The 14,140-nt window shown below is 48.0% G+C and overlaps 2 protein-coding genes across 3 annotated transcripts; both read right to left on the minus strand.

The window, feature by feature from the left end:
• Positions 1-4,131: 4,131 nt before the first annotated feature.
• LOC119282327 (glucan endo-1,3-beta-glucosidase GII-like) lies at positions 4,132-5,527 on the minus strand. The gene is made up of 2 exons (XM_037562589.1): positions 5,352-5,527; positions 4,132-5,247 (listed from the first exon to the last, which is right to left on the minus strand). Exons 1-2 carry the CDS (start codon positions 5,434-5,436, stop codon positions 4,304-4,306), a joined length of 1,029 nt encoding a protein of 342 aa, XP_037418486.1. The 5' UTR covers positions 5,437-5,527; the 3' UTR covers positions 4,132-4,303.
• Positions 5,528-11,073: 5,546 nt separating this feature from the next.
• On the minus strand, positions 11,074-12,552 carry LOC119282328 (probable inactive purple acid phosphatase 16). Of its 2 annotated transcripts, none has more exons than XM_037562592.1 (4): positions 12,447-12,552; positions 11,781-12,357; positions 11,507-11,675; positions 11,074-11,414 (listed from the first exon to the last, which is right to left on the minus strand). In XM_037562592.1, the coding sequence occupies exons 1-4, from the start codon at positions 12,475-12,477 to the stop codon at positions 11,205-11,207; spliced, it is 987 nt and encodes a 328-aa protein (XP_037418489.1). In that variant the 5' UTR covers positions 12,478-12,552; the 3' UTR covers positions 11,074-11,204. The 2 variants fall into 2 exon arrangements, with proteins under 2 accessions (XP_037418489.1, XP_037418487.1); XM_037562590.1 differs by having other exon boundaries at positions 11,501-11,675.
• Positions 12,553-14,140: the final 1,588 nt, after the last annotated feature.

Consider the following 14,140-nt stretch of genomic DNA (forward strand, 5'->3'; position numbering starts at 1 on the left):
TATGAAAATAAACGTATGCATTCTGATGCTTGCAAAGAGCAGACAATGTTCCTTCAAAAAATAGACATGTTGCACCTGTTGTAATTATTAATGCACCGTTGCCCTGGCCGAAACCTCCCTGCAAGAAGGCACTAATTTGTCAAATCGTTTTATGGAATTGAGAACTTGTGTCATATTTTTTGTGGACCAAAAGTAATATAAAAAAGAACATACAGAAATCTTAATTTGAGAAGTAGGTAGGAAAAACTATAAGAAATCTACAGGTAGTATAGAGACCATGATTGAACGCTGGGAGACGACGGCAACCAAAAGCTACCAACTAATCAAAGAATCTCTAGAATCTCTAGGTAGATATGGATCATGAACTTGTACGCACCTCATATGTTGCCTTACCTCAGTAATCCTCAATCATGCTAATGTTTTCCTCGTCTGTACGTCTTGTTGCCTACAAATGTACCTGTTGACTGCTGTTGTGCAAGTGCATGTACTGTACGCACTTCTGAACATGCTGCCACGTACGAAACGGCAGTGCGGGCTGCCGCAAATCCTATGTCGACGGGCACGACACCAGCAATTCTTGATGTAAATAGCGGATCCGATTTTTCAATCTCCACGGGAAAAGAAATTGAGACTGGGAAAGATAAGGCCAGATTGCATCGTCGAGTGCTGGTGGAATCAAGCGTGCAGAATCATCAATTGTGGTTTGAGAATGCTGCCTACCGGATCAAAGCCAAAGGCACCATGGAAGGGGCGCCTGAGGAGAGATGGGGAAAGCGGCTGCGGCAAGGACACGATCTCACGGGGATGGGCTGATGTGAGGAGGAAGCGCTCTATACGTGTAGAAATAATGTTAGCGTACCAGACCATCGTGATCCAATTTCCTTGGGATCTGGAAGGTAGGGAAGGGGCAAGCATGTATAGCATCGAAGGAGCACATCAGATTGAATCTTAACCCGAGAGAGGAGAGGCCAAAATCTTTTGTTTTCTCAAAAAATCACGTGAGATTGTGTAACACGGGGAGATGGACTTCTTTTGTGAAACCCACAACGATATGGACTTTTTTTCCTTGATAGTACATAACGATATGGACTCTTTTTCTTTGAGGAAACATAACGATATGGACTTCCTATCATGGCTTGCTTAATAGGGTATATCTAAGAGTCTTCTAACGTGTAGGTTGGATCACGCTATTTTTTTGACTCACATAAATCGTTGTACTTGGTAACATGGTAAATAGTGTAACCTAAATCATAGTGTTAAGATAGATTGATTAAATTAGTAGATATATATTAAGATATAATTTTTTTCCGCTGTAGACAGTTTAAGGTGGGACAAAATTCGAGGACTCCTTGAGACATCACATCCGACGGTTAAAACTACTTAATTTGAATATCGGATGGCTAGTTTTCTTAGTTACCGAGGATTAATGTGGTTATTCGTATGGTGTCTCCAATTCGTAGATATAAGATATAAGATATAAGATTGCATAACACCATAGAGTGGCACAAAAAACCAAAGCCATGTGTGCGAGTTGGAGTGGATCAAACAGACCAAAACAAAATCAATGATGCAGAATTTAAAATAAGCTAGGTCAAAGATATAGCAACTGAGTTAGCACAAGTTATGCTCAGTTCGTGATATATGCCAGCACACTTTTCAATCTCATCAACTTAGATAAGGAGAGTGAAATCTTGCAAATACGCACCTCGAAATAGTACAACGTAATTAAGCCTGAGTAGCGGAGAGATAAAAGGGAGCGTAAGGATAAACTGTCTCCATCCAGTGACCGGACTCGTGCACCTTCTTTAGCTCCATGGATTCGAGGAAGAACATGAATATACCCATCACGGTCCGAAGGAACAGCATATCGCCCTCCTCAGCGACTCCGATGATCTTTGTCGGCGTCATAAACATAGAATAATGAGACTCTGACATTGTGGGCAAACCTGGAGGATCGTCGGTCAGATCAATTGTCATGCGGGAAACCCAACTGTCGCCATCCCACGCCCACAAATCTAGATAGGAACCCTGCACCCCGATGACGCCGAGCATGCCATCATTGATCTTAAGGAGACGGATATTGGCGCTGTTGGGCGTGGTCGGCCGCCTGAACGTGGTCAGGCTCCGTTGGTCTGTATCGAAAGCCAGAACTAGAGATTCATAGATCGGCTGGTACAAGGTGCTTCCTATGACGGCGCAAGGTTCTCGGCAAAATTCACATGTGAACTTCAACCTCGTCGATGGGGTCCACTGACCTGTGAGCGAGGAGTAGACGATGCCAACTATGTGACGCCAGTTGCGGTGGTTGAACACCACGGCAACACGGAAAGGGCTCGAACTGCACACGGCGCGTCGGTCGGCCTCACCGTCGCGGCATTCACATATGAGAGCCGCGCTAGCGTGTCTATCTCCGCTGGGCATCCCTTGCGCCTCGAGCTCTCCCATTAGAACGCAGTGGCCCTCGCCGGTCACAGGGTGCCACACCAGGAACCGGCGCCATCCGTCGTGGAGGAGCACACGGTCGTGGCGGCAGTCCACGAACCGCCAGGTAGGCAACCGATCGATGGACTCCAAGGAGAAACTCACGGGGACATGGTCGCCCGCCGGCACGAACCCGCGCGGGAGGGGGCTGCTGGAATTATGGAAAAAGCCAATGGTGATGGGCCGCCCACGATGTGTGCGGTATAGATCACGGAGGAAGCCAGGGTCCTTGAGTGCCCGGCGCCACACCTTGCATACGGCGGAGGCGCGGGCGAGCACCACTGGTGGATGCGGCGGCAGGCGCTTGAGGATCTCAAGGTGCATCTCTTCCGGCAGGCTGCTCATGGCGGCGTAGGCAAAGTTAAATTCTCATCTACGATTGAGATCCGAACGCACGCTCGCACGTGTATATATCTACGTACAGTACGCAGGTGGGACTCTTTGATCGAAGTGTCCGATGGGAAGTTGCCAGCTCGTCTCCTAAAAATCCGCCGGTGCCTCCTTTATCGAAATCGAAATATCCAATACATGATGTTTAATTTGGAGCGAACTTTCCAAACTCAAAACACATCCTAATGCAAGGAAATGAATAATAGATGAGATCTGTTATGGATCTTCAGCCGTCCAATGACCGAGGCCATATTTGATTATATACAAGTACTAGATAATTTCCCCATGCGTTGCAGCGGGAATATAAAGATTAATTGAAGATGAATTATATATGAAGAAAAAGATCTAAATCAAAATATACTATTTTTTACCCAGAAAATATTATGTACTTGCATTGTGCGAATAAAGAGTATGCATGTACACCGTGCAATAGCATCTACAACAATTTAAATCAGGGAATTTGGCAACCATTAAAGAGTAGACAATTTTTTTTGAAAGGATCTCAACTACTCCCTCCGTTCACTTTTGAAGTCATTTCAGACAACTCAAAATAGGCTGTTTTGCGAGCTAGCGAGCACCCTATTTATATATAGCTACCGAGTTTGAAATAGTTTGGTTCATCTCCATATATAGCTGGCCAGCAGCCAGGTGTGTGGTGCGATCGTACGTACAAGACTTCCAACGGCCCAACGTAATTCATGCATGTCCATTGCAACAACAACAAAAAAACGTAGTGCCATAAAATATCCACACACAATCCTACTCATTAATTGATGAACTTGGCTCGATATGTTGCCTCATTGCCGTCCTATGTTCTTTTAGGGGATTGCCACTGTGCTGGAGTATAGAACCTAAATCATTTCTGCTTACCTTTTCATACCATAGATATTATTTCTACATAAACCAAAAATATATATAGATGAATCTTTCTATTGTGATATACCTATATATGTTTATTTTTGGGTCTGTTGGGCAACTACTAAGAGAATCTTATTTCTCTTTTCTCTGTCGACTTTACATATTTGTTCATATTTAGATGTATGCAACATTCATTGTATTTGTTTTGCCTATGTGTGCAAAGCAAATAGAATATTTTTTAGTGCTCACAAAATATGGACTTTTCCCTGGATGGATGGTTCTCAGCGTCGAAAGAAATTATAAGTCAACTTGAAATTAGCAAATTTACTTGTTTATAAGAAAAATAAATAGAATCAAACGCTTACTTCACAAGTTTACTATGCTTCTTTAGTGGAGAGGAAACAAACCCTAATTCCAAAACACAATTTATGGCTCTTATTCATATGACATTATCTAGTAAAATACTTGTACGTCCTTGCACGAATTATTCCGCAGCTTATTGAGATCGACCGTAGTAAGAGCTACAGTACGTATGTACTCCTGTAAACATGAAGATATAGTCCGGTCGTCTTACCTAATTGGTGAACCTTATAGGGTACACCGGCGTCTTATCGGGGCCGTTGAACAACCCGAAGTTCCTCTCAGTCTCGAGCCCTCCCTTTTGGTTCTCGTTGAACATGGCGAAGATGTACGTCTCCAGGGGCCCGGCCCTCTTGGGCGTGCCTTTGCCGACGTGGTCGATCAGGTTCTGATTGTACGCCTGCGCGTTGGTGGGGGTTGCCAGGTCGTCGCCGGCGGATGGCCACCCGCTCTCCGAGACCACGATGGGCACGTCCGACGCACCCGCCTGCTCCATGGCCGTGTACATAGCGTCGACTATGGCGTCGAAGAGGTTGGTGTAGGTGAGGCCGTTGCCGTTGTCGTTCACCGGGTTGGTGTTCGGCTGGAAGAGCGCGAAGCTGAGGTCGATGGTCGGGGTGTCCCTTTTGGCGATGTAGGGGTACACGTTGGCGAGCAGCGGCGCGCTGGTGTCCTTGAGCAGCTGGGTCACCTCCGACATATACGCGTCTTTGAACACGCCGCTGGAGGGAGGCGAGGAGGACGCGAGCACGCTCATCTTGACCGCCGTGGAAACCTTCACGTCAGGGCGGCTGGCCTTGGAGAGCGCGGCGTTGAGGTTCTTCATGGCCCGGACGATGTTCTGCGTGTCGCCGCCTTCCACCTCGTTGCCGGCGGCGATATACTTGATGCTGACGCGCGGGTAGGCCAGCACGTTTTCTTGGACCCAGGACGCCGCCAAGCCGGCGTCGGAGGCGAGGGCGGAAAGGTTGCCGTTGCCGACGTCCACGATGAGGTCGATGCCGGTGTCGCCGAGGGCCTGGAGCGTCTCGGGGTCCGGGGCGTAGATGCGCATGGCGCTGATGCCCTTGGTCCTGTAGAACTGCACCACGTCGGCCCGCGATGGCAGGGACTGGCTGTCGCCTTGCATCCCGTTGCACACGCCGATGGATTCCACCTCTGCCCACCAGCGCCAGGGATAACAGTGAGTAGATTGACAGCAATGCAAACAACCGGTGAATGTGATGAACGGAGACATGCATTCTTGCAGGTTGGTAGCTTACCGACAGGGATGGACGCCAGGATTCCGACGACCAACGCCACGGCGAGCGCGAGCGCGGAGGCAGAGCACGTACGCTGCCGGGCCATCTTCGGAAGCTCGATCAGCTTGTTAGGCTAGGAAACAGTTGAGGCACGCACGAACTCGGCTACTGTGGTACTACAACAGTAGTAGCTAGCTAGGCCTATATATAGGAGTAGGACTGGATTCCACGAGCGGCTTGTTTGGCGAGTTGGAAATAGTTTGGCGAGAATTTCCGGTTCCTAGTTATTGGTCCACCCTCGATCGTGCTCTGGTTTCCATGTTTGTTCCAATCTAGTTTGGCCCACCAGGGTTCAAATCATGGTGCTCGCATTTATTCTTGGATTTATTTTAGGATTTCCGGCGATGCGCATTCAGCCATTTTGTCTGCCTAATCACCGTGCGTGCGTACGTGACCCGGCACCTGTCGCGCCCCGAGAAACTCGTGGCCTTCCTTGTTTTCCACATCATCGATCCGTTCGTCACGCGGTGTGGTCACCTGGCCGGAAGTGTACGACGGGCATGGAATGGATAGTGGAAGAAAGGTCGTGTTGCCAAGTGCCTTGCCCTGTTGTTTTCCGTTTTAGTCCCGTGACACAGACCAACGTGTACGCCGGGTATGTATGTATCTACGTGGTTCCAAAACTGTGGCTTGTCTGTGTAGTGGAATTCCAGCGGATAGTAGACAAAATGGTGCCGTCACCGATGCTTTGTTTAGAGCATGGTGCAATTCTTCTTCTTTTTGTCCCTACTACATATACCGAGGTTACATACCGAAACAAGGCACATTATAGATTTAGAAGGACAAAAACTGATCCCTTGTGTTTTTCAGGGTAAGAAGGGGTAGAGAAAATAGCTCGGGCCGATGTCCAAGTATCAAGTGTTGTAGCTCCGGCAAGTAAAGGGGTTTCTAAAAATAGTAGCAACTATTTCAAAAAAAAACAAAAATCCAGCGCTGAGCATTTTTTGGAGATGTAAAAAGCACTTTTTGATGCTCTAAATATTTACATCATCGGTTTGGAGCACCAAAATATACCCCATCTATTGGAGATGCTCTAAGGCCTTGTACAATACTAGGTGCTTAGAAAAATAAATCGGATTTTCTGAAGGACCAGTGTCTTTATTTTATAGAGAAGACATGCTTATAAGCATCTATCTTCTACAAATAAGCACCAGTGCTTAAAGGAACACTGATTTATTTCTCCACTGGTTGTTGAGCGAGGAGAAGACACTGGCGATCATGCAGTTCGTCTGCGAGTTCTTGAATACAACGGCCACGCGGAAGGGACTGGCATGGCACCCCATGCCTTGGCCTTTGCCCTCTTCACCTGTGGCGGAGTCGCAGAGCAGCGCGGCACCGAATGAACGAGATGCCGCTCGCCGACTAGGAACCGATGATCCCACCCGTCGCTAAGGAGGACGCGGCCATGGCGGCTATCCACGAGCTGCCAGTCAATCCTCCGATCACCGAATCCAAGGGCGAAGCTTGCTGGGTTGCCGGCGTGCACGAACCTATGTGGGAGTTCGTCTAAGTTGTGGAAGAAGCCTAGCATGGCCGGAGGCCCGCGGTGCTTGTTGTTTAGCTCGCGGAGGAAATCCGGGTCGTTCACAATGCCGCGCCATGTCTTGCACACAACGGAGGCACGCGCGAGCACTGGCGGAAGGGGCGGGAGGCGGTTGAGGATCTCCAGGTGGAGCTCGTCCGGCAGACTGCCCATGGCGGCGTCAGCAAAGTGCACTTCTCTCGCAATTGGATCTGATCGCACGCGCATGAGTTCCGTGATGAAGCCTTCCGTTTGCGCCCTGCCGTGTTGCCTTCGAAGATGATTTTTAGTTTTATAAGGAAGAAACTGTAGTAACACATGTTTTTTTTAAATGGAGGCAAAAGATTTGCCTCATCTATTAAATGAGAGGAGAATAGAGTTTAAGTCGGTTACAGTACCCCACCCTACACGGCATGGCAATTACTCGCCTAATACAATTTTTCCTAGTTTCTTAGCACCGGCAGTAACCCAGAGGCTAGCCTCATCGGTAACTATTTTAAGGAGGATCGGGGGCGGCCTGCTCTTGTGCCTGAAGATCCTAGCATTCCGCTCGTTTCATATAGTCGGCGACACTAGCATGGTGAGGGAGGCCATAGCTCTCCTGTTAGGATTTGTCATGTCGGTTCTCCTAACCCACCAATCGAAGAGCGACTCATGAAGATGCCAAACGGTGGTGTCCATGTGCACAAGCCCATATCTTGCAATCACCATGTCCCAAAGCCTGATGGTAAAACGGCATTTGACAAAGAGGTGGATGCTTCTTTCTTGTTCTCTTTTGCAAAGAGTGCATAGGCCATAATTTGGCCAACCTCGGTGCTCCAAGCGATCGGCGGTCCAAATCCGGTCTTGCAAGGCTAGTCATGCGAGTAACACATGTTATATTGTTCGACACGATCTCTTGTCCTATAAATTCCATACCAAGTTGACCACGTTACAAGTTTTCTCAAAATTATAAGTACTCCCTCTATTTTTGTATACAAGGACACAAATCCATATTACAGGTACCAAGGTAGAAACTAATGCTTACTTAAGCCAATGGTGCAAGTTTGTCTTTTCTCCTCGCTCGAAGTATTAATTAATGTGTATTTTTCTCTTCAACGCACAACAAGACAACCCTCTCACTCCTCGTTGATTGATTAATGTGGTACATGAAAACCAAGCTTCTCACTCCCACATGCATGCAAGGGGTATTAATGTCCTCGGTTGCTAGTACGAGGCAAACATCATCAAGTTTACCTCGATTGATGTTAGTGGCCTTGTATAGTTGCAAATTGTAATTTTGATAGTGGCCTTGTATACAAAAATGGAGTGAGTAGCAATTTTGCTAAAGCATGTCGAGATGCGTGTGGCTATTTTCTTTTTCTTTTTTTTCCTTGTTATATTTGATTCACTCACTTAGATGTGCAATGGCTAGAGCAAATCTAGATGTGCACTAGACACGCCCAAATTATAGGTTTGTTCATGTTTTGTACGTACTCATAACTTCTCAAGGAATACAGGCATATGCACAATAAGTTTTTTTTTGGAAACATGTTTATTAAATTGAGAGGAAATATGTTTTCTATGTAACTTCTCAAGGAATCCAGACGCATACACATCAATTATTTCCTCTGACCAAATATGTTTTTTTAGCTCAGAGGAAATACCTTTGTTGACACATATTTGCACCAGGGATTAAGCAGTTAGAATATTTTCTAAGACAAAAGTATAGATATGTTCAAGTTGTCTAAGTACTCATAACTGCTCATGGAATCCAGTAGTATACACACCAATTTGTATTGAGGAATGATGTATTTCTAATTGAGAGGAAATATTTTTGTTGCCACATATGTACGAGGGATTTTGTTTTCAGTTAGAATTTTTGAAGACAAACTACAGATCGCTAATCCGTTTTTAACAGTTGTCAGTGGATACTATCAGCGTGAATACAGATCACTAATCCGCTTAACAGTTTGTGAGATAAATTATTTAAAATTTGGATTTAGGCATTAATCCTCATGACATCCACGCGAGGGCGACTAATTATCGCATGGATGGATGGCTCAATCCTTATAGGCATTTTTCTAAGACACTCGAGTGCACTTACCCTACTCAAAAAAAAAAATCTATCATAATGATATTCATAGTTCTATCATAATCATATTATATTTGTAGTTGTAATATATAAGTTAAGCAGCCAATGTTTTTCTACAGTACATGGTAGTGCAATCTGACATGACCTTTGTATTCAAAACGAAAGAGGTCTATATAATTGTGCATACTTCCTCCGTTTCTTTTTAGTCCGCATATAAGATTTGGTCAAAGTCAAACTTTGTAAAGTTTGATTAACTTTATAGAAAAAAATATCAACATCTACAATACTAAAACTATATGGTATGAAAATTAATTTCATGGTGCATCTAACAATATTGATTTCATATTGTAAATCTTGATTTTTTTTAATAAACTTAGATTTTGACCAAATCTTATATATATGCAGATTAAGAAAAACGGAGGGAGTATTACTTTGACGACGATAAAAAAACGACTCCATTTTATAATGTAAGTGCAGAAATGAAACTAATAAAGTTGGTAAAACAAAAGGTAAATGTTGGTTATATAAACAAGTAACAGTAAACAACCACGATAACAAATGAAGCCTAACTTTGCAGCGCCAGGAACATATCTTAATGGTCATGGGCGTTGAACACATCATGTACTCTTTGGCCTATGTCGCAACTTTTGGGTACGGGCAGCAGGTGGGACATAAAAGGCACCATAGGGATATACGACATTCATGTTGGCAGAAGTCTGATGCACCTTCTTGACCTCCATGGATTCAGGACATAACATGAATATGCCGATCATGGTCCACAAAAACAAAACATCAATGAAGTTAAACCGAGGGTCTGTTCTGGGCGATGGAGCAGTTGACAGACCATGAAGAATCTTGGTCAGATCGATCATCTTCTGCAGCACCCACGCATTCGCATATCTTGCCCACAAGCGCAATGTGAAACCCAATACCCCGGCGAGGCCGAGCACGGCAGTGCCCGCCTTAAAAAGACGAATATTGCCGCAATTTGGTCGCTTGAATGTGGTAAGGCTCCCTTGCTCCGTATCGTAGGCCAGAACGAGATAGTCGCATAGTGGTTGGTACAAGGTTTTGCTGATGACGGCACATGGCTCGGGGCGGATTTGACGTGCCGAATTTGGTAGTTGCAGCGGTGAGCTCCACTCACCTGTGACGGAGGAGTAGATGGTGGCCTCCAGGCAGCCTGTGCGTCTGTGGTTGCAGACGATTGCCACGCCGAAGTGGCTCGCATGGCACGACGTGCGTTGACCTATCTTGTCGGCTTCATCATCGCCGGGTACCACACCACAATCACATATCAGCGTGACACCAGTACTTTCTTGTTCACCGGACACCGGTGGCCCCTTTAGAACGAGGTGGTGGTCGCCTGACATGGGATGCCACAGCAGGAACCGATGACTCGGTCGATCCTTGAGCAGGACGCGGCCGTGCCGGCAGTCCACGAACTGCCAGTTGATCGTCCGATCGATGAATTTGAAGGAGAGTCTCAAGGGGTCGCCAGGTTGCGCCTCCACGAACCTGCGCGGGTACTCACCGTCGTCCGCATTGTGGAAGAAACCCACAGTGACGGGCGCCCCGCTGCGAGCAAGGTAAAGCTCGCGGAGGAACTCGGGGTTGTTCACGACGCGGCGCCACTCCCGGCAGACGGCGGAGGCGCGGGCGAGCACATGGGGAATCGGGGAGAGGCGGCGCAGGATTTCGAGGTGCAGCTCCTCCGGCAGGCTGGTTCCTATGGCGGCGGCGGCGTCACAGCGAAACTCTTTTTTTTTTCATCATACGCCGGGTTGCCGCATAAAAATCCCAGGAACCTAGGCCAATACAAAATAACTCCTCTCCACATCCCAGGAACACAGGACTAGCTGCGTATATATGCACGATCTGACCCAACACCCGAGGCCTAGTACGATCCGGACTCATATTCATACTACTTGTATACGGACTCGATTTGAAACTCACGCACGCGGTCGAAAGACGAAAGGGAGCCCTGGGGTTGAGTCTCTATATGCATTTGGGTGTCCGGTTGTGTAGGGCTGTTGGAACCACTGGCTCTATGCATCATACGTGTCTGGCGCTAATACGATGTGCGATGACACCTGCACGGCTGCACCAAGGCCTAACTAACTCAAATACAAAGTTACAAACTGTTTGCATTGCAATGGACTTTCCAAATTCAACACATCATGGTGCAGACAAGTCTGAATCCTACCTGAATAAAAGCTCAAGACAATGTAATATGGCTGTGCGTGCTCCCGTTCTCCATCCGTATCCAGGAGCGGACAGAGAAAGGCTTCTCGGCAATCTCAACGATCCTTGCCCCTCTTGGCCAGTCACCATATCCGCCGTGACCCGTGTGCCGCGCGAAACACAACCACAGTTTCTCGTACGGGCAGCACCAGTCCAGCCCGTGGTTGTGCCCCACGAAGATCGCCTTCAAAAGGTTACCACATTACACAACTCGAGAGATGATCCGGCATGCAGTTCATGAGAGTTTCAGACAAAGTAGTAGTAGTATACCTTAACTGAAGATCTCTTGGCAAGAGCGTCCATCATGCCCCATTCGGCTACCTGTGGCGCCACATCTTCCTCATTCAGGGAGCCAACGCAGGGCTTTGTTATCTCAGTCTTGGCCTTTGGAGCCACCTTGACGTATGCTGTGCTCGGTATGTGCCAGAAGATGATCTCTGGAATCCTGCAGAGGCTCGCAAAGATGATCCAAATTGTGCAACATCAACATGCAAATGTCACTATGTCAGCTCAGTTGTTGAGTAAGAATTGTGGCAAGTTAGTTTTTGACCTGCCATCTGGATTGAGGGACTGAGACTGGTAGCAGAACCACCGGACCTGTGCAGAGGATATGACTTCCGGGTACGATCCACCGCCGGAGTCTAGGAAATACATGAGCAGAGCAGGGTCTGGTTGCTTCTCATGCGAGAGCACCGGCAGCACGTAGTTGGAAACGCCCGGCCAGAGCTCCTGGGGTCCGACCGACGAGCGCGATAACCCGTCGCGGTTGAGCTCGGCCGTCATCAGTTCGATGCGTGCCGTCCCTCTGAAGCTGCACCCGGAACCATTCACGGCACACACACTACTTCCCGCGGACTGGTTGAGCAGAGAAATCAGAGGGAATTGTAATGTTCGGTTACCTGAGGTTGGCATGGACGCCGCAGGCGAGCAGTGCCCCGGCGGGATGCCGGCCGTGGAGAACCACTCAGGCGGCCACTCGAAGGGCATGTCGTCGTGGTTGCCGAACACGGTGGACCACGGGACGCCCCTGCGCCGGGGATGAGAAATCGCCATGTCCCAGTACAGGGTGGCGTTGGGGATCGGCACGTTGTTGGCTGTCACGAGGTCGCCGAGGTACACCACGAAATCTGCCAATAATACAAGAGTAATTTGGAATGGAAGGTGAACATTCAGAGGAAAGCTGGAATTCAGTGAAAGATTCAGGGCAACTGCTTACCAGGCTTCTCGGCGTCGAGCACGGTGGCCATGACGCGGTCGGATGCGACATCCTGCGCGGGGCCCCAGACCACGATCCAGTGTCTGCAAAAGGCTTCTCGACGGGTCATCACTGCTGCCTGCCTGTGCAGCCGCTCCTCGACGGGTCACGGTCACAGTGGGCCGAGACGCACGGACGTGGCACACTGGCACGTCGTCCCATCTTGTGAAGTTCGTACGTTAGATTATCCAAAGGAATTCACAAAATTATATGCGTCCTTTGGCCAACTGATGGCGATGTTCAGGTTGGTTTATCAGAAGAAAGGCAGAGGCATCAAGAATATCCTTTGGGCACCAAGAATATGCGGCTGGTGGCGATTCGATCGAGCGAAATCCCTGCCACCTATGTTTTTTTAAATTAGCTCGGTGAAGAGTAAAATCGAAAAAAAAAATCTGATTTTGTTATTTTTAGAAACATTGACAAATATTTCAAGTGCTTGCAAAAATTCATCATGGAATCACATTAATGTAAGGCTTAGAAAAATAATAAAATCAATGCTTCAATATGCTTTTGGAAGTATTGATTTTGATTTTTTTTACTATGTCTTCTTCGTATGTGATTCCATGACGAATTTTTGTAGGGCAGTGTTGGGCGCCAGATCTACTCCTAGTCGTCTTGTTCCTCCCTTCTCGATCTCTTCCTTCGTTTCCTACCCGCCTGCGCACCAGAGCCGCACGAACAACACGCGTGAGAGAACCCCCACCCCACCATCCCGACCAACCCCAACACCGATGACCTTGCCGGCTCGCCGCCCGCTCGCCATCCTCGCTCTCGGAAAGCCGCAATTCCAGGAGCCCACCCATGGTTGCAGGAAAAATCCCACGCCAGTCGAAGCTTCCATGGTTGCCTGTCACAGGGAAAAAAAGTGTGCCCGTCGTCGTCTGGTTGCAGCAAAAATAAAACGTGCATCATCCCCACCGGAAACACTTCATTGTCGTGATTGTAGCAAATCTGAGTGCCAGTTGTAGCTTTCCTGCTGCCGGTTGAAGCAAAAAATGCAGCTCCACCGGACCACCGTTGTAGCTCTGCTAGACTGCGGTTCTAGCTCTTGTGGCCATAGTTGCAGCTCCCCTTGCCTGGTTGTAGCACGTCATGCCGGCGGCCATGTCGTCCGCAGTCACCGATGCAAAAAACAAAGTCCACCCGTAGTAGCAAAACCAACAACGGTTGTAGCAAAAAATCGCTGTCCCTCATCTCACCGTGGCTGTTTGTAGCAAAAAGAGATGTGGGTTGTAGCACCCAGGCTAGTCAGTTGTAGCAAAAAATCCCCATGGTTGTAACCTCGACATCCGCCAGTTCCAGCAAAACTGCGCCGATAGGTTGTAGCACCGAGGCTCATTGGTTGTAGCAAACAATCACCATGGTTGAAACCTGGAAGACCACCGATTCCACTAAAATTGCACCGAGGGGTGTAGTCCCATCATCGCCCATTGCAGCTTCGGCGTGGACGGATCCGGCGAGCCAAGCAGAGCTCCGGTGGCGCGAATCCAAAGCAGATCTGGCCAAGGGCGGTCGGATCGGCTGATTCCCGTGGCGACGGTGCCTTGGGAGGCCTCCGGGCGTCGACGGTTGGCCATGGCAGTGGGGCCTGAGAAGGAGACAGAGAAAGGGCAGGCAGAGACGAGCGACGAGAGAAGTGAAAAAGAGGAAGAAGA

This window comes from Triticum dicoccoides, chromosome 3B (assembly GCF_002162155.2).
Source record: "Triticum dicoccoides isolate Atlit2015 ecotype Zavitan chromosome 3B, WEW_v2.0, whole genome shotgun sequence".
NCBI lineage: Eukaryota > Viridiplantae > Streptophyta > Magnoliopsida > Poales > Poaceae > Triticum > Triticum dicoccoides.

Bases quoted from the DNA above. Each gene is read 5' to 3' on its own strand.
- LOC119282327 (XM_037562589.1), bottom strand. From the start codon at position 5,436: ATGGCCCGGCAGCGTACGTGCTCTGCCTCCGCGCTCGCGCTCGCCGTG. The intron at 5,248-5,351 runs GTAAGCTACCAA...GCTGGTGGGCAG, and splicing joins CCTGGCGTCCATCCCTGTCG to AGGTGGAATCCATCGGCGTG.
- LOC119282328 (XM_037562590.1), bottom strand. From the start codon at position 12,477: ATGGCCACCGTGCTCGACGCCGAGAAGCCTG. The intron at 12,358-12,446 runs GTAAGCAGTTGC...TATTATTGGCAG, and splicing joins GCTCGACGCCGAGAAGCCTG to ATTTCGTGGTGTACCTCGGC. The intron at 11,415-11,500 runs GTATACTACTAC...AACCTTTTGAAG, and splicing joins CCAAGAGATCTTCAGTTAAG to GCGATCTTCGTGGGGCACAA.